This window comes from Helicoverpa armigera, chromosome 14, assembly GCF_030705265.1.
Source record: "Helicoverpa armigera isolate CAAS_96S chromosome 14, ASM3070526v1, whole genome shotgun sequence".
Lineage (NCBI taxonomy): Eukaryota > Metazoa > Arthropoda > Insecta > Lepidoptera > Noctuidae > Helicoverpa > Helicoverpa armigera.
The window spans coordinates 7,794,608-7,815,708 of NC_087133.1; the positions used below are offsets into that span (position 1 = coordinate 7,794,608).

The 21,101-nt window shown below is 35.4% G+C and overlaps 1 protein-coding gene across 1 annotated transcript in view; it reads left to right on the forward strand.

Moving 5' to 3' along the window:
* The window catches only part of LOC110381732 (suppressor of lurcher protein 1), a 359,122-nt gene that overhangs the window by 124,257 nt on the left and 213,764 nt on the right, over positions 1-21,101 (forward strand). The window contains exon 4 of the mRNA XM_049837140.2: positions 20,505-20,685. Within this exon, the coding sequence (XP_049693097.2) occupies positions 20,505-20,685 (181 nt within the window). The remainder of the gene's footprint in view (positions 1-20,504; positions 20,686-21,101) is intronic.

The window sequence follows — 21,101 nt, forward strand, 5'->3', positions numbered from 1 at the left end:
CGCATCTAAGGCGCCAAAAGGGGTCGGAGCGTCTGAGCGGGGCGAGGATAACAATACGCGCGCTAGCTTATAACTAAAAGTCGTAAGCGACAAAATGGTTTTGTAATTTTAATATTTAGAAATGATAATTATATAAAAATTCCTACTACCATTTTAAAGAGTATGTATATACTCAACTACTAAAAAAGTTAAGAGGCTTAAATCGGTCCCGTTTGCCCATAATATGTGAATCTCTTTTTAAAAAGAGGTATGTTTGATATATTTTTCTCTGTTATAAAAGTTACCTAATCATGTTTCTACAACTAACAAAATAAGGCTTATATCATGAACTTTCAGGTAACCAAGTTGTATTTTGATCCGTTTTGTATTTACTGAGAAAAATTGACATCCTTGGCGCCAAAAATTCCAATTCTTGACATATAGCGACTTATTTAACTTACGATCCGTATATGTCACGCCCCACTGCCTCAAAGGATATATTACCGACCCCTTAGTTTCTAATTGGGTTCATTGCCTTCAAACGTTGGAAGTTTTTACCGTAACCCTGAAAACATTTCAAATAAAGTATTTATGTTGGAGCCGCCTGCCATTTATTATTTTAGTAAGTACTAGAAACTCGGGATTTTATGTTTTGTGAGTAAATGTAGATCTGACTAAATTAGTCATGGCTTTGAATGTTGACAAAAGTCAAAGAAAAAAAATGGGGACATCCACTTCAATAGCTAAGTACGTGATTTTCAATACTACAAATTATTGTATTGAAAATGAGATTAGGAAACGAAAGGAAATAAAACACTATGTTGAAAAGAAATCTGTCGCGGAATCTTTCAATGTTACCACTGAGACTATTTTTCCCGACAGCGTTTTTATTTGTCGTTTACATTAACGATAAGCACTTGCAGAGGCGTCCGTTTTCCCACAGAGTATTCCTGTAAAGTGACTTTCCCAGCATAGAAATTTTATAGCGTAGCTTTTTCACTACCGCATAAACCATTGCATCCACCGCCTACAATGTGAGAACCCATTTAGATAAATTGCTTTGAATCGTAAGCAAGAAATCTTCCCTTTAAGAGGATAACTGGCGTCAAGACGGAGATAGGATAAATAACTTTGTCAACTCCCCTAAACGAAAACTTCTTCATAATAGAAGTTGGAGATATTTTTACATCTAATAATACAATTGTAGCACAAACAAAAGTTTGCGAGCAATTCTGCCACAAGATTCCTGACAGATATTAGGAAAATTATTATCTTATTTTGACCAACAACTATAACGTTGGAATAAAAGTTTAGATAAAATCAGTCCGCAGCTAAATTCATTGGGGACTAACAAGTCTAAAAACAACACAGCGGCACTTACTTTTATCTCAGTTTTATTGCTCTTAAAGACGTGAAGTACCTAATTAAAAAAAGTTGAGCCCATAATCCAACTCTTCACGTTGTGAAATTGTTACAAGCGGTTTTTTTCAACAGTGTTCTGCCATCTCCGGGGAAATCGTCGTATTCAATTGCCACAGTAATTCGTAACTGGAAAACGTAATTAGGCCTAACGAGTTCACAAGGATTGCTACTGTAATCAACAATAAAATAAAAGGACCTATAATTAAAATCTACGCTAAAGTGTGTCAGCCATTTTCGAATTTTCTAGAATTGGTTCTTGGCGCGTTTTATTTTTCAGCTTCTTCTAACAATTAATCTTCGCTACTTTTGTATTATCTTAAGGAACGAACTGGTAGAAAAACAATGAGTATTTCCTTTGTAATAAAGGATAACATTTAAACGTGCAGACAGGAGTCGAAAATGAAGCTTTAAAATATCAAAGTGTTTTTAGTTCTCCTGACTTTTTGCTAATTTATTTCATTTTTAAGTACCAGGAACGGATAAAAATAGTATTTAAGCTGCTTTACTAAATTAAAACTAGGCAATGATTCACAATTCACGTGTTCAGTTTATTTATTCACTACCAACCACATGTCACACATGTTAGTAATGTTTTATTCCTAATATGTAGCATCATATTTAATGTAGTTTACCAACCAGGAAATTATATTTACCGGTCGTTTTTGACGTGCAAAGCTCGGCGGGTATTCAATTATTCATCTTCTGACTCGCATGAGCTATACGGGTCAATTGAGAGAAATTGCTTGGTCAAGGCTAAAGTCGTGTTATTATATTTCGTGTTATAGAAAGACTGATATGTTAGAAGAACACATGCAGCGCCAAAAAACAAATAAAAAATTGACATAAATGCAGGAGGATGATAATGATGAGAAATAATTCTTTGCCCATCCATCGGTAGTACGTTTATTTCGGCCATTTCATATAATTTGTTTTTGAATTTAATTATTATTGACACCTTTTCCCTCGCCTTTGTTATTATCTGATTAAGATAAAGCGTCCGTACCAACAAACGTTAAAGAACAAATCAAAGTGTTATTATCATATTACAAAAGCTTTTAAAACAGGACAACACGTCCCAAAAACAGAATTAACAAAACAACAAAAAAGTTTAAAAACAACCACGCGAATTCATAAATACTTTATCTGAAACAAAGCTCACGAAATCCTAAAACCAAACAATTTGTAATACTTGGCCGCAAAATTAACCGTGTGGCCGCCGCGTTCTTTTCATTCCGGCCGCAAAACATTCCTTTAACAAAAAACGGGCGAAATACTTCGTGAAAACAACGACACAGAAATCCTGGGCCTACAGGTAATAAGTGAAAGTGCCTCGGCACCACACAAATTAAATATGAATGCCCTTGTAACAGCACTCTTTCGTAGTTGAAATATAATCCTGTACCTTTTTCAGTTCATGCTGTTTTATTGTGTTTTTATGAGCAACGCGACTGTGATAGTGAGGCGGTCGCAGGGTTAAGTGTATAAATATTGCATTAAGCTATACTGGTTTGTTGGTAGTTTGACGTTTACGCTGTAATGTATAAAGTGAATTCACCGATATAAAAGAACAATACAATAACCTTTAGCCACAAGTTAATCCTTCAAAATAGCATAACTAAGAAGGAAGTTGAAGTGAGGAAAAATTACAATTAACTATAACTTAATTTTTATAATTTTCCTGTATAAAATTCTGGGGACAAGTAGAGATTTTTTAGTTGAATAACAGACTTTAGAGATTGCATATAAAGCTCCTCTATTTTGCAACACCAGCGAGGAAGTAGATAGAATTTGTCTTCATCAGAGCGATCCGTAATCTCTCTGGCTTCGTCCGCTTCCATATTTCATTCACATAACTTTCATTCACTTGAACTCGATTCGAAGCGCTCATTTTTCATAGTTCCGACTGGTACTTGCGATTCATACTGTGAACGTGCTATAAGTACTGAAACCTTCACTTATGTAATCTAGTCCATTATCGTTGGATGTGAAGAAACGCTCTAACATGAAAGTCAGGAAAACGAAAGGAAGTTCCTTTCGTCGGCAAAATGTACCAACGATTTTCTTATTATTATAGAATGACAAGAGGCTATTGTTCCAAGTCTCGCTGCGTTATTAAAGTCACACACCATTATCATTACCAGTCACACAGAATTACCTACGACTCTATTCGGGAAATGATTTAAAAAGTTGATTCAATTAATAAAAAAAATATAGGTTCTGTTAGAACATCAAAACATCTAAATCTCACATTTCTTTTATCTCAGCAAATATATGATCAAATATTTTTCTTTATCTCACAAGTAAACCTTAGCAGATGATTAAAAACAATAGCCCAAAAGCGGCGTACGGAATTCAAATTGCGAGATAATAACCAACACAACGCAGATACCATTTCACTCATTATTATAAGACGGTAACCAAAACATACGTACAATTAAATAACCCTGGATCACGGAGTAAGGAAAGATAACCGGAGATTCCATAATGCAGGTAGGTCAGACGCCTTCTTCTAGGTCAAATTCTAACGGTGGGCATGACTGAAATGATCAGTTACGAATGAACCAACGAGGCTTTCGGATTTTTGGTATTACAAAAAATGGTCGGGTCCAAAGAAGGCGTATAAAGGCGAACACAGTAAGGTTCCTCGTTCCTCACACACCCGCATTTTGGCGCGCTACTTTCTTAGGCGATTTTCGTTATGGGATCTCCGCCAGTCATTTAGTTCTCCGTGCCCTGGAAGTACAGTTCTGAGCCATTACATAACGCAATTATACGCCGCCCATAATTGTGTGGGGAGCTTCTAACCACGTTTTGTGCTTCATCTAATATAGAATAACTATTATGTTTACGCATATTGCCACATTTTATTAAATATTAAATGCGCCTGCTGATATATTGATACTGATATTTGCGGTTTTCTGACTAATGACTTTAGTATGAGAAAACTGATTGAAGTATGCTCAGAGAGTTTAAATAGATAGCTATTTATACTTCTACACTAACTAGGAAACGTTCTTTGTTTGTTTGCACACTATAGGCTCCGATTCGATTTGGAAGCTTCACTATCTCCGGGTGACATAATCTGTATTTTACTCTATCCGGGTACGAGAAGAAGTTCGCTCGCGATGCGAGTAAAACCTCGGGAACGTCTATTACTCATAAAAAATGTTTTTCTTCTTTGGTCAGTAGGTATTAATGACCTGCTCCTAGCAGACGGAATGGCCTACTTATTTATAACACGATGCTGCAAAATTCTAATTTCCCAAAGGGACGCCAATGTCTGTCAGCGATCGCCCCACATTGAACCGGCAGAACACTTGATATAACCAGGATCAAACTGGACTTCTACTTAAAATAAAAATGAAATACAATTAACTTGTTTAGTAAAAACACTAACCTCGTTGACCTTCAAATAGCTTAATATCAATTCTACTTGAGGTTTTCTTCGCCGTTTAGTGCAAATTTAAATTATTTTCTTTATAACCACTTGTCTAATTATGACATCAAATATCTCAACTCATATTTTTGAAATATAATAGGTACAGATTTTATAATTCGCTTGTGTAGAAAATACGCACATTTTGTGATATTTCAATTGTTCTCGGGTCAAAAGTCATTAGCCCGTTCATCGTACCAAATACGCACCCTAAAAACAAATGAATGCAAAATGTTGTGACCCCTCCCACAAACAACATAAATTATGCAGCCTGTGTCCATTACATACTTTATCTCAGACACGATACATACAGATATAGAAATAAAAATAGACTAGATAGGTACTCTTGACGTTAAGCCTATAGGATTAAGGCCATTAGGGTCTGAACTGGGAAAGGACGAAATTACCTTCTTAGTATCGTTAAAGTAGAATAATTAAGACACCGTAATTAATCTTAAAGGCATCTGACTGATGTAAATGCTCAAGAAAACGTTTATCTTCATGCCTTTTACCTTCATAAAAGTTAACTTTAAATAGTTGTACAATATTTCTGCAACCAAACTACAAAACGTATTATACAGAAATTGAATAAGGAAAACGCCAAGACATAAACATTTCATTCTGACTACAAAATTATCGCGTTACCACGCTCAACGGCAGAGCCTATCCAGTTTAAACACAAGTATATTTAGCTGTCCGTCCAACCTGATGAATGGGCAAATGGTCCCTAATTGAATATTAAATGTGGCTGTCTACATAACGTGCCGCATGACAGCCGGCCTAAGGTCGTAAATAAGGTCACCGTCACCCAACCCAAGGATTCTGCAACGAACCCTAAAATATTTAGGTTGAACTTGAAACGAACCTCGGGTTTTACGTTTGAAACCTTAAAAGGCCAGATCAAACAATCTGTAGGATGTTTTTCAAAACCTTTCCGAATTTCCTTGATCTACATGCTTTGATTCGATATTTTTAGATGCTAGGTCATCGACTGTGAATAAAATATCGAAACTTTTGAGTGTCATATCAATTACTTGAATGTTGTATAAGAGATGTGAAACAAGTATTTACCTACAGAAAAACATATGTAAAATTTGTAAAAGAGTCTTAGCTATAAAGGTCAGGTACTTTCTCGGAACAGCGACAGACAAACTACTTATTACTCGTTAAATAACATCCTTCTATCATATTTTGTTCCACGTAAGGACCCAGGATTTATCGTGAAAGACCCAATATTGACATTTGGGCATACTTCATGTACGGTAGCTTCGTTTGTTTTCTCTGTCCTTGCCACAGGTGTGCTACTATTTATGTCTTATAAGAACCTACTTATTTACAGCTGTCGGTTGCCTTATGAAAAATAATATGGCATCGTATATTTTTGCTATTATGATATAATAAGGACAGTTTTATAGAAGTAGTTTGTATGAAAGCTAGTTAATCATGCACTGACATGAAACATCCAATTTGAAATAACCTTTTGATTTGTTTATTATGATTGTTGTGTATTGAGAAATACCAAGATTTCCAACTTTTTAGAAGATTTGTTTAACTTGTTTAATGACTTAAGTAATCTGATATTTCGCTTTGAACTCAGTAAGTTGAGTAATAATTTTATTTTTAGATACATATCATTTGACCTTTTCAATTCTAGAAAAGTTATAGTTTTATCATTATGTTAAGGAAAATAAATATGTAACCTAGAACTTATTTCACTATCTTTTAATATTTATTCAAAGTTATTTAACTAGCATTTGCTCCCGTATTTGTCCGTTTTAATTTTAAATATTTTGTATTTGAGAAGGAGAGTCATTATTTAACAATCGATGTAGCTGTTATAGTAAGTTGTAACTATTTGAACAAACAATAGTGTTATACATATGTATCTAGCAGAGCGTGTTTGCTGTTTCACGTGTTTCCGTAAACAGTTGCTTACCGGATCTGGATAAAAAGTAGCCTATTTTCTGTCTCAGGTTTTAGTCTATCGATTAGGTATATTTCGGTTCAATAGTGTTTCGAAAGAGCCATAGACAGACAGAGTTACTTTCGCAGTTATAATATGAGTAAGGATGAATGTAAAAACCAAACTTGAAATAACATTGACAAGCTATCCAACGTTTTCTAACTTGAAACTGACTTGGGGTTTCCGATAAAGGACAGGAAGAGAATTCAAGTACCAACCGGCAAGGAAGAAATAGCCGACTAAGTTTGGCCTAAATATGCCAAGTTATGATAGACAGAAGCGTAAAACTGTGAAGGAGTGTATCTTTTCATATTTATATTATATTTATTTATATACATTTAAGTATTTTCTACGCTACATGCCCCAAAAAATTAAATTATCATTTCATTACGTTATTAAATATTTATTCACATATAGTACATGCATCCTATCGCCCAATTTTCAACTTGGCAACTAGTTTTAGAGCACTTATATAATATAAACAAAAGATAACACAAAAATATTTTATAGACAAAACACAATCAATTTCTAAGATATTTTTTATGACTTGATAAACTTACATCGCACCTCATTTGTTTGTGAAATAAACAGAAAAATGTTTTTTTTTTATGCGTATTTGCTCATACTAGATAGGTACTTCAGAATGATCAAGGGTAATTTATACTTATCAATTTGGATTTTTTCTTTTTCTTTTGAGAACTTTTTACAAGTAATTGGATTGTTGATATCAAAGTCTTTGTACTAGTGACCTTGATTCATAAAGTAGAGGACAGACAGAATAACAATATGTTTTATAATTGCAATTTAATCTCGAAACTTAAGCTAAAGTTTTAAATACTTGTAATAAATCTAATGTTTCAAATAAATTAGTTTTATAATATGATGCTCTAACAAACAAAAAAATAAAAATAATTCAGTAAGTATTATAAACTGATGGGTGAAAAACAATTCAATAGTAAAACAGATTTGCAGACTTTATCCATCTAATCAGGAGTTATTATGATTGAATTTTGTCCAACAAATATTCCACGTCATAAAATTGATTTAGCCACGATTCAGCAAACTTGCATCCAAACTGAGAACTGCGCTCCAAACTTTCAAATTGATATTGGACAGTAATATGCTATTACTAGATCCTAACTTCTAATTCGAAGTTCAAACATTTTCTCTTTCAAGATATATCGAAGTCAAGTTGGCAGATTCATCATTTCTAACTTGTAATCGCGGAGTCCAAGATCTGAATCACGGCCGACGTTTATGATCAAAGTTCCAGTTTGTGTTCAGACAATGAGACCTTAAGGACACAATAACGTGCCCCTTACGATTAAAGCGAGGGTCTTGTGTTATGGGATATTATAAATTGCATATCAAATAAATAATCGCCTATCAATAAATACTCATCATTTATATTCTTTTTTACATCAAATAACTTACTTCACTACAAATAAACTAAATGTTTAACAAAACTCAAACTGCAGATAATTCGAAATTATACATCAATATGACATTGCTTTTTTTATTATAATGCAATACAGTTAAATTTATTCTTGTACAAAAATACTACATACATAGCATTAATACTGACTGCACAGCAATTTTTCCATATTTCATAGCAAAATAACTGTCCCAGTCGCATATTAACCAGTAAATACAACAAAACCTATTCATCATATTTGTCTTAATTTTCAAGAAGCCATGCTCGGCAAATGTAATGATTATTATAACAAAAAAATCCTGTCACATTGCATTATTTCTAAAAACAGAACAAATTAACTGAAAAGGTTCGCGGCTTCGCGCGCTTTTTCGTCACTGGAGTACAGAGTGGCGCGAGCGAGTAAGATAGAGTTCAATTAAAAAACATTGTATTAAAAATTGAAGCTAGTAACGAAAACGAATCGCTGCAAAACCGACTCCACGTAGTCTTGTTTGCCCTACCCCTAGAGTGCAATTCAAAACCGCGTAGGCGCGGAGGGGCGAGGCGAAGCTCGCATGGGACCGCCGGAGCCACGAAGCGCCGGAGCCGTGACAGAAGCCATGCTTGCTGCATGTTGCATGCTTACTTCCATGTTGCATGCCTGCTTACATGCTGCATGCCTGCTTGCATGCTTCAGGCTTGTTTGCATGCTTCTTACAGGAAAATAAAAATTCCAAAACTATGCCAAAAGATGATTCTGACTATAAACATTCTGAAATATGATATTATAGTAATAGCCTTTTAATGACTACTTATATGAAATGTATGCCAAAAGGAAATACTGACAATGACTGACAATGCACCAGCCCCATTTTTTTTAAGAACTATATGAGCAACCATATCATCGGACTTGCGATCTGACTCAAGTACGTGGCGCCACCTGCAGAATCTAAAAATGTTACCTATTGGGCAAAAAAGGAAGAGTAGACGCTTATAAATAATTCAATAAATTACAATTTTGTATTTAATTTTATATTTTTTTGCTGGTCTCATTATGCCGTAATTAATAAATAATAAGATGACTGTGACTAATAAAATGCTGTTTTATTCAGAAAAACTGCTGTAAATAATATAAAAATAGAAGCTATATTTAAAAGAAAAAGAGTTAACATGTATAATGTGCATTAAGATTATTAGCTGTGCATTGATGAAAAAGCTTTTGCTTTAGGAAAAATCGCTGTACGCTGCAAAAATAAATTGTAGTGTGTTTAGTGATATTTTGAGTTGAATATTTTGCTGTGCAATCAGTAATTTTGATAGGCATTCGGAATCTTATTGCATAGAAAAAGGATATTTTTTGATTTGCGTTTAAATACTACCCTTGTGTTATGTTAATTGTTTACGTGATAGCTAAGGATGTGTTCAGACTAGGTATTCTTATGTACGCGTATAGGTACATGTTTTTTGTGAGCTGCAAGGCGGGAGTCGGCCCGCGTAGACAGTATTTGCCGTTTTCTAGGTGCTAGAAGTATTCACCCAAGACTGTAGCATTGTTCAATAGAATAAACATGGTCTCACTAAACAAAGGGCTTCAGAAAGAACGTGGGTCGGTTTAGTCAGTAACAGTCTGTCTGTAGCCTGAGATAGGTAACTAAATGATTTCCCTCTGATGATTTATCTGCAAAAAAGTCGTGGTGGCCTAGTGGGTAAAGGATCAACCTCTCAAGTAAGAGGGCGCGGGTTCGATCCCAGGTCGGGCAAGTACCAATGCAACTTTTCTAAGTTGGTATGTACTTTCTAAGTATATCTTAGACACCACTGACTGTGTTTCGGATGGCACGTTAAACTGTAGGTCCCGGCTGTCATTGAATATCCTTGGCAGTCGTTACGGGTAGTCAGAAGCCAGTAAGTCTGACACCAGTCTAACCAAGGGGTATCGGGTTGCCCGGGGAACTGGGTTGAGGAGGTCAGATAGGCAGTCGCTCCTTGTAAAGCACTGGTACTCAGCTGAATCCGGTTAGACTGGAAGCCGACCTCAACATGATTGGGAAAAAGGCTCGGAGGATGATGATTTATCTGCAAAGAAATTTCTGAACTAATGCTACTAGGTGACCATAACAAACGATGCGTAAAGAACGCCTAGTCTGTACACAGCTTAAGAATATACTAAACGTTTAGTTGACATACTAATTATGTCGTGATTTGTGCTGATGGCATTCTCAACGCTTTTGCCATTAAATTAATGAGCATTAAACTCAATCGTCTGTCGGCTTTTAACAACAAACGTTTGTTCAAACGCCTGAATAAGTCAAGAGGCGACCGGCGTCTTTCTTTGTCGTAATAACAAAGTATTTCTATCTTTATCTGCTAGACTTTTGCACAAGAATAACAAATCCTTGCTATGAAAAATTTTGTTTGTATGTGTATCTGGGATAACGTTTGGTGTTTTGAATGTTTAGAAGATTATTCATTAGGTATTAATAATATATATTTTAGAATTATTTTCTGTTACTTCGTATTAGTATGATATACCTATCTACTATGATATGATATGTCTATCTACTGATATGCCTTTCAGTAAAACTTTTAAAACATAAATCAGTTTTCTCAATCAATATTCAAGCTGCTTAAAAATGCTATAAAATAAACCGGATTCTACGTCCCTCCTCTTATTTCACAGTTGTTATAAAAGATGATAAAAAATTCACATGATTAATATCAATCAAAACGTGCTGGTAATAAATACATTATTTGCAGTGACCCTGTTTTATTGTATACTGAGAGCAAATACTTGTTCAGTGACGTACGTGTCAATGAAAATTCATACAGAACTTTATTCATATATTCCATTTACATTGTTTGAGCATACAAAAATAATTAAGAGTTCCGGTGATAAACGTTTATTATGGATCTATAGGTTTGCCTTTACCTTTTAGGGTAACTTACCTTTTTGATGTACAAAAAGCTGACCGCAAACCTTCAGGATTGAAGAGGTAGGTACCGCAAGAAGAAAAATAATCTTTTCATATTTGTTAATGTTACTTGTAGTCTTTTATCAGTAAAAACCTGTGTATGATGAATGGAAGACTGTTAGATAAAGTAATAAGGTTTTTTCATTAGACCCAAGGTTTATATTCAAAGTTAATATAAATAAATGTAAAGTTAATTCCATTTTACTAAAAACTAACACCACAATATCAGTCCTCACTAACACATTATTTCCGTTTTACTAATCAAATTGACTTACACATTCAAAGCACGAAACGTTTACAATTACAAAAGCATTTAATTATTTCAGTTCACACGTTTTCTTAGAAATGTCGTCTGGTGATTAATCTCAGTATGTGTTGGTGATTAATAATAACCCCGACTAAGTTTACTTTAAACTGAATTTGTGTTCAAACTAAGCAAAATATAGAGATTTGGGGCAGCTTGATCCCATTCCAAAAGTGGCTCTTAGAGATTAGTGTGGTAACTTAAATATAAATAGCTTACCTATTGTGTTGTGTAAGGGTGCTTAATCCTTTAATTGTTTACCAACAATTATGTTTGTCAGTGTGTTATGTTGTAATTAACATATTTAAACCTTAATCTTGCTAGTTAATAGGTATACTTACATTCCTAAGACAAATGAGCGAAAAAAATCACACAAAAATGATATTCAAAAATAAAACAAAAAACACTGAAAGCACTGTATATTTATCGCATTACAATTCAATAAGGTCGCTTACAATCACGTTTGAATGATTCCACGATATCTTCAAATACATATTCGTCTGGAATTACTGGTGCATCGGGGAACGGATCAGAAGGGGCCTGAGACGATCCTCCCGAGAGACCATCAGAAGACGGGTATACATGGAAGGCGGCCGGGTACACATAGTTCTGTTCGTACGTCACTTCACCAGCGGAGTCCCACGTCATCCTTTGAATCTGTCCGTGCCAGCGCACCACCACAGAAGGGTACGCATCACCACCTTGCAGAGTCCGGAACTTACACGTATAACTTAAAGGCGCCCTCTCCTTCACGTCAGTACGATCAGGTACAACAATACTATCCGTAGCAGGCACAACTCGCGCCCCACATAACCCAAAAGTAAATAAAATCAGAGGAAATAAATACTTCATGTTGTCAGCTCAAAACGACACCGGGGAATGAAGCAAATTTAATGTAGCCCATTACATTTCACTACGCGTAAACATCATTAGATAAAGAGGGTAAGAGTCAAGTTAATGTGTTTGTGTAAGATAAAACTATCGCTTTATATCTCTGCCAAATGTCGAGTTTAATGTTTTTTGTTCACGATAGTAAAACTGGTGACATTTTAACTTGCAACGTTTTTGTAGGTAAACAGGAAAGGCAATGTTCTCTTTATGATTTGTGACCTCTACGTGTCTCTTGAATTTTGAAAAGCGAGCTCCGAGTTTATCACTATTTTATTTAAGTTCGTAAAACAAACTAGAGGAAGTAGAGGAATATATATTAATAATAAATTCTTGAATAGCTAGCGTTGCTGTGGTTGGTTTTAAAGCAATGAAAGCATCATACCTATACAATTTATTTGCGATACAGAAACTGCTAACCAAGTTAGACGCTTCGAATTTATACAATTAAAGTTTTATGGACCAGCGAACAGTCTTCCTCTATACTTAGGAGATTAACGCAGTGAGCTCGGCCCAATAGCGCGATATCCAAGTAAAGTTTCGACCGTGACTTACTGTAGTTGGCGCCATAAAGCATCGTGGCTCGGGTAAGTTCAGTGAGATCAAAAGGAAGCTCCGAATGTTCGGGAAATAGTTTCAATTAGCTACTTTGTGAAAGGAGTGAAGCGTACTGTTATAGAATAAAATTTCGCTCCTAACATTCTTTAAATTGTTGCTTTGTTCTTTTTTGTTCGTTACGTATTTGTCTGTGTACTATAGAAGCGTATCGTAATGAACATTATTTACTATCGTTACTACTTTTACAATGCATTAGCTGGTGCTTAGAAAAGATTCAGCGGAAAGTGTCAACAAATGTTAGAATAACATCAATACATAGTTCATACGTTATTTCTACGTTTTGTACGATGTCTATGTACAATAAGTACATAGAATGAATGCTTATAACACCTCTGGAGTTTCATAAACACGCAACCTTTTCATTCCACAATCAACCTAACTATCGCAAGCAAATCTGTAGGCATCCTTAGATTACGAACTCTAAAGTGCTATTCCAAGTTATATTGTCTAGAACACCTGTGCTGAGAATAACTTTGTAGCACGAATGATTGTGTTAACGCTAGCATGTTACATAGTTACGGGAACGTGACTTAATTGTACCAACTGAGAAATGTCTTTAAAATGGGTCTAACGCTGTCAACTTAATTTTAGTTCAGCTTTGAAATATGCATTTGTGTTTAAGTTTAGCAGCTTTGTGTTGGAGTTCTTTAACGAATGTGGATACAAAATTCGGGGCAAGCTTTTTGTCCTCTCACGTAGTTTTTATTAGTTTGAAATCTACGGGCATGTAAAGACAATTCGCACAATATCGAATTACCTGACAATAAGAGAACAGCTGCTGGGCTATGTCAACAAAAACAATAAAAATACACCCTAGGCTTTGAGCTTCCTACAATTTTGTGTAAGAACATCATTATACGAATAAAATTAGCTTTTCTTCAAAGGTTATGAAACATAAATATTTTCATAAATTCCATTGGAAATCGACCAACGGACCTACGCAACAAAATACCTACTACACAATGTTACACGCTAACATAGGTAGAAACAACATCGTAAAAAAATGTTGACCAAGCTAATCAGCCTCCTTAATAAGCCTATAAATATTTTATTCCACCTCAACTATTCAGGCTAAACTACGCATACAGATTTGTTTTTACAAAAACAGGCATAAAAATCTGTGCCTAAGTGGAGTCCATAAAGGCTCAGTTCCACTCTGGTCAAGACGACGGTAAACATAAAGAAACCATCTAGAATCCGAATTCGATGGGCAATATATCCGAACAAAATCCGCAGGGACTAAGAAATCCGGAAAGCAAATAATATTTTATCTTATTTTCTCAACATTTGCTCGCTTTATACGTCATTCATTTATAGGAAAACTTTTATAGATCACGCTTCGGTAGACTTTGTATGGAACAGATTTTCTCTTGTTTGTTTCTGTGACCTTGGTACCTAATTGGCCGAATGTTCGATCTTGATGAAACATTTAAGTGTGTTTGCACCCTTTGCGGATCGATTAGAACCAAAGTATTTTAGTAACACTTCAAATTATTTACCTACTTCGCTACTCTCGAAAATTGTTTAACACTTTCGGACCGAAATGTTACATCAAAAGTTAGCAAATTAGTTTTTATTTAATTTCCATAATTAATTTTGATGGTTATTCGATTTTAATAACGTTTGTTGAAAATACATTTTAATTAACATTTGGCTATTCGGTCACTGATTATAACCTACTTATAGCTTATTTTTAGCCCACAAACGTAGCTATTAATTTGTAACGAGTGTCATATTCATTTCGATAATTTATTTCTAATACGGGTATTACCAATATTAATTGAATCAATATTTGACTAGTTAAAACACATATTATATTGCTTATTATAGTTATATCTTTCTAATTTACTATACGCTGTTTATATTATGTAATCAATTAATCATTAAATCGAATATTCTATTTTTACGCCTGGTAAAATTGGTACCCAAAACATTGCAAACCAAAGATTGAATTTAAAGTTACGTGTAAAAAGAAGCATTTATGCTAAAGAACCTACACAGATATAAACGATATTTTCTAGTACACAAGAGCTTTTTGCTTATTTTGTTCAGCATAATCTTCTTGACACTTAAAACTAGACAAATTCTACTCAACCGTGCAACTGCAAAATCTCCACAATCCTCGGCTTACCACTACATTTGCATAACCAATAGACCCCTTTATTCGCATCTACAACCACCAACCAGCTACAACTTTATCAATATCGATTCCATTAAATGCACCAAGCAGGTTTTAAGCAACAAAACACATATTAACTCCATTCCCAGCGAGCAAGTTAGGTGCCTCCCATGAAGGAAGGAATGATAGTGGAGATGACATAAGGAAGGTAGGTCAAGCGTTTTCTTGTAGCTCAAGTAACATACGGTTGACGTGATCAGTTACTAAAACTAACGAGGCGTTCAGGTCTCTTCAAATCAAAACCAATCTATCAGAGATTTGTCTTGGTTGATTGGTGATTTTATTTTGAAAATGATGGGCGGAGCTAGTAAAGTTTTTCGTCCCCCAAACACCCGCATTTTGGCGCGCTACTTTCTTAGGAGAATTTTCGTCATGATATCTCCGCTAGACATTTAGTTCTCCACGGTGGCTCCCCAGAGCTCCACACTTTGTGTTACCAGGTTAACATAAATGCTCGCTAGTGCACCACAATCAGGGTGAGATAGGGTTATTGTTGGAGCCAACCAAAACACTACGGAGATGCGACCTAAGAATGCTTACATGTAATTAAGGTAGGTATCTGCATACAGGTTTTGTACCGTAGTGTGCTTAAGCTTACAAATTCGTGGGACTAAAATCTCAGGTTGTGTTTAGGTGGTAAATGTACCTTGCTTTTGTCAGAATGTATGAAAGCCAGTAAGCTAAGCTTACTGGCTGGCAGTAGGGCCATTCTCTTTTTTCTTGTATTTGAACGTGGTATGATATACATAATTAATCAAAGTTTTATGAATTAGTCTCCGAAATATCAATGTATTGGATAAACCAGCCAAAGCTCCAGTGATACATCTTATTTAATGTGCCTAATTTTGTTTTTGTAGGTCAAATGGACCGATCGAAACAGCTATTGCTTAGCACTTGGCGTAATGTATTAATTGCTTATGATGACATCCATTGCCTGTAATGTATCTATACGCCCTGACGTAGTGCCCTATTAACCACCGGGGACCGGCAATAAATCACGATGACAATATTATGTAACGCGAAATAGGAAAACGCTTGATACATTTATCTCACTAAAAGCAGCCAGCAAGAAATTGCCGCAATTCAGTAGATGGATGGAAATTCTTAATTGAACCAGTTAACTAATTGAAGTAATTATGACGAGACATTTGGATAAATAATGGATAAGGCCACTTCAATCTTCTAGACGCCAGACCCACTCTCTATTAAGTATAGCAGACTGGTTTTCTAAGTATACATTTCCGATAAGTAAGTAGTCTGTTTTGACGCTCATTTGACGAAAATAATTTTAAGTTTCCTTAATAACATTTTGCTCTCCATCCAAAAGAGTCTGGTTGATGGTTGAGATGAAGTTCTACCTTTGCTTTTAAAGCCAAACAAAACATACTTTATTACAGCTTTGAAATGCTATACCATAATAAATCATTAGATTGGCCACACTGCAGCAGTTAATCAATAAAATAAACACAAAACAAAAACAAATGAGTACACAAAAACAAACGAAGCCCGGGGGAGTTGTGCGTGCGAGCGAGAGGTGCGATAAAGATGATTAATAACCCCTGTCATTAGTCGGTAGTGGCTCGAGTGGTAACTCAATCATTCGGCAGAAATCCGCAACAACTCATTTCTCTTAGTTGACACAACTTACCCGCAATATTAATTAATTGATCATCGCCGCTCGCAGACCGATTTCCAGAAAGATCTACTTAGTTACTATTTTGAGTTTGGTAAACTTTTAGGCGAAATTATCAATTTTGTAAATCGTGTCGTCCTATCGAATCATTCTTTATTAGATGGAGATTAACAATATACTTCACAAGAACAGGGAAAGAAATAAGGATAAAGACAAATTCAGAATCTTGTACACAATGGCATACATAGGTATATACATTTTAATGTCCGTAGCTGTACCAATTGCTGCAACATAACAAAAAAAAAGCAATCGAATGAACTATTCACCAGCTACCGCCCCCGCTAATAAACGGAGACACATTATATGCATGAATTCCTTCGACCGATCCGATTGGTCATCCACTTGGAACAATAACATTGCAAAGGTCAATTATTTAGAAATTCCCAGTTAGCTAAAGGTCAACGCGTTTCAACAAGAAGTCGGCTGTCTTTTGTTCGGTGTAATGCGATATTGCCGCGCACGTGCGGCTAAAAGGAAATTGTTTCACCTTTTGACGTCCGAATTCAAGCTTTGTAGAAGGTTTTAGATGTCAAGGTTAGGATACATTTTTAAACGGATTCAGTCAGGCAATGCTTCAAATTATGTTCGAAAATAGAAATGTTGTAGACAGCAAAAATCGCAAAGGAAATAAATTGATAATGAAGGTGGAAATTGGAGTTGTTATATAGCAAAGGATTATTGTCGCCTAAATAAAACCAAGCTTCACAGTTATAAATTACGATGCATACCGACTCGCAAAACTAAACCACGCTTCTAAGCAAGATCAAAGCTAGATGCACTATTAATTTCTAACCAAATTATTACAACCGCTATCTTCCCAGCATGGGCGCTTTCGTCCGGCCGAACTGGTCCGGTGTCCGGCCAAGCGGTGCCAATTTCCGGACACTCACACACCAATGATTGCGGACACTTCGATTCGAATCTCATAGAAATAGATCTCTAGTTTTAATACCTATTTCTGTTCTGTACAGTTCTTAGTGGATTCTATTTCGGTGGTAACTTCGAAATTCGGTGGAATGATAAAATTGGACTGGTGGTGTGGCTAGCTGTAATGGTTTTCTAGAGACTTTCAAATGTGAATTGCCAATCCAAATCATTCATGATAATACCAATATTACGCCTTTGAACATTTCCCATAAAGCACCTGCTACCTACAAACTACTTTTAGCTAAGCAAAGTTGTAGTAAAGCAACGTGCTAAAAAACCGCTAAGCACAGTTTTAGTAAACCTCTCTAAAAAAATATGTATTCTCTCAAAGTAAAAGCATAAAGTAATGAAACTCAATATGTCCTTCGAAAATCCAAACAATGAAAGAAAATCAAAAAACTTTTCCAATAGATCTCGATTGAAAAAAAAAACTTTTTGTGTACTTAAATGAATAAGATATTAGGTGGCAAAGTAGTTCTTACGTTAGTTAGGTAGTTTCTTTGTTCAAGCTCAGTATATTGTGGGTCACCAAACATTCATTCCAGATACCTTGTAGCTCTCAAAATTGTTTTTGTTCTCTCTCTTGTTTTTGTTATGACCTCAATTTATTGTTATCCAATACAGAGGCAGATACATTGTTTAATATTCAACAATATTTTGCCAACACCTCTGTTTTGACAGGCTCTGTTCGTAAAATTAATATTCTTATGCTGAACATCATCAATCAGGCGCACTAACGTCAAAGGAGGCTTTTGTTCATTGAATTTTGAAGCAACATTACTATTACCGATAATGGCTAAACTTGGTCTGTTACGCACAATAATATCCCATCAATTCCGAAACGTTCTGTAATCAAGAAAGGAAACATTCAAACTAAATTGGAATAGTTGACTGGAGCTGTTCGAGGGTTTAGTAATTTACTAACTGAAGGAGTTAACCATGTTAATGAAAATTGCTTTCGATAAGATCTGATGCCTGAGTTATTGAATATGAGGTCTGTGATGAGAGTGGGAGATAGGAAGTCGAAGGGATAACTTATGGGGACCTTTTATGGTGGGTATTAAATTTTATAGGCTCTTGTGTTGATATTTTGGGTTACGTGAACATTTTAATGGGTTTTGTTGTTCCCTCCTAATGGAAGTTAAATTGTAACGTCAAAGCTTTCATCAATAATTATGGAAAACGTTGTTCGATAATTATTTCATTATCAGATTTGGAATATATTAAACTGTAATCAACTGTGTAATCCTTTTCAATTATATAAATTAAAATTAATGCCATAATTTCATAATTAATTAAAAGAGTATTTTTTTTAAAATATATAAAATTTTCCACTCAAACATTTACGTACCATCATAGAGTCTGAGACTTATACAAACTTCTCTTAGTAATTCCTAGAGGCAAACAAACTGTTTATGTTTTCATTTCATCAACATAACAAAACTGAGGCAACATTATCCGCACTTAGAAGAAAATCTTTTACAAATCCAGGCAGTCTTCCAGAGCCTATATAAACTGGTAGGCTTTAGCGCAATCCACTTCTCGCTATACTCACCTCACGTACTATTAAGCTAAGGCGGATCACACACTGTGATGCTCCAGTGCGCTGGGTTGCGCTGACCGTTGGAAGTTAACTTTGTTCGTAAATGTATAGAACAAGGCACGTGACACAAAGGGTAAATGGATCCAAAAGAAAATGTGATCTGTACGTCGATTCTATAAAATTCGAACAACAACTCGCAATTCACTTCACATTTCACTTCGCTATTCACTCTTACTTCACATTCGGTCTAAATGTCATCTCATACTTTACCTGTCAAAATCTCGAGTTTAATTTAGTTCAACTCGCAAACACGCTCGATAGAGTAGCGCTAGTGTAGTAACTCACGGCGGATTCAGATGTGAAGTTTAGAGTGAAGCTTATAGAATCACACTGCTGCTACATGGATAGCATAGTAACCACAGTAACGAGTCGATTTTAACCACATCCAATCTTAAATCGGTGTATTACTTGGGAAGTTTTGTGTCAGTTAATGGTATGATTATGAAATCATAGTGGTCGTGAAAAGATGCGTCAGTAACTAACTTTAGACATTCGTATTGACAGAAGAGTCCTATGTAGGTAATTTCATATAAATAGTTTCGTGAATAGTTTCAGTTGCAAGAACATGTATGGTTCATATGCACCGGGCAACGATGGTTATAGATGTATCGAAACTTGGTTGCAATTAGCTTTGTAAATCGTGGCTCGTGGTAGTCTGTGACCTACCTTGGAAAACCTGGCATAAAACGACTTTCACACATAGAAACGAGAACTAAGTTTCTTACATAATTAGCTACCTTTGCAGTCTCAGGAGTAATCGCATGTGTGTGAATAATTTACTATGAACCTTTGTGAATTAGTGCCACAATATATTGCGGTCAATTTGCGATTTAACATATGGATACTTTGCTGATGGCCTATTATAATAATCTTTAGTACAGAAAGAGCTAATATCGCCAATATCATTTAGCTATTCGATAGTTAAAGCTATTTGCCAGATAAAGGCTGTTTATAATTGCTGCCAGATATTTCGGTCCTTTGAAACCAAAACTTAAAGTTTGTCTGTCAGATGAGGTCCTAACAAGACATCAGAGACTATATCAGTAACCGGGTAAAACTAGCTAAAGGTGTAGCTATGTTACTAAGGGTCCTATGTATTGTTCCAGGTTGTTCATGTATCCGCTACACGTCGACGTACGGCAAGGAGCGCGGCACGTTCAGCAGCCCCGACTACCCGCGCGCCTACCCGCCGCGCATCGACTGTCTGCTCTACACCTTCGTGGCCGCGCCGCACGAGATCGTCGAGCTCGTCTTCACTGACTTCGATATCTATAAGGAGCATCTTGAGTGAGTAGATTTGCTTGGCTTTTCATTTACCTCGATAGCGAACTTATAGATTTAAAACTGTTTTATTTATATTGTTAATCAAAAAATTACGATTGAGTTTAGATGGCTAAAATCTACATTAGTTACGCCTGGAGTCCTTTCTGCACCAGAACCATAGTTTCGAACAATCTCTCTACCTTGACAAGCTTCGGTTCTAAGGGGCCAAATAACCCTTTCATTGTGGATTTATCTTTTGCCTCCTCAGATCTTTTTAACAATACTTACTTTATTCAATATCTTAATAGAAAATGCGTCTTATATTGCTTGCGAATGAAAACTATTTTTATATAATTTTCATTAAAAAGTTTTAGGTGCTCTAACGAATGTCTAATGAGTAAGATCGTTTATCACATTCAATCAATTAATAGTTAAGAATC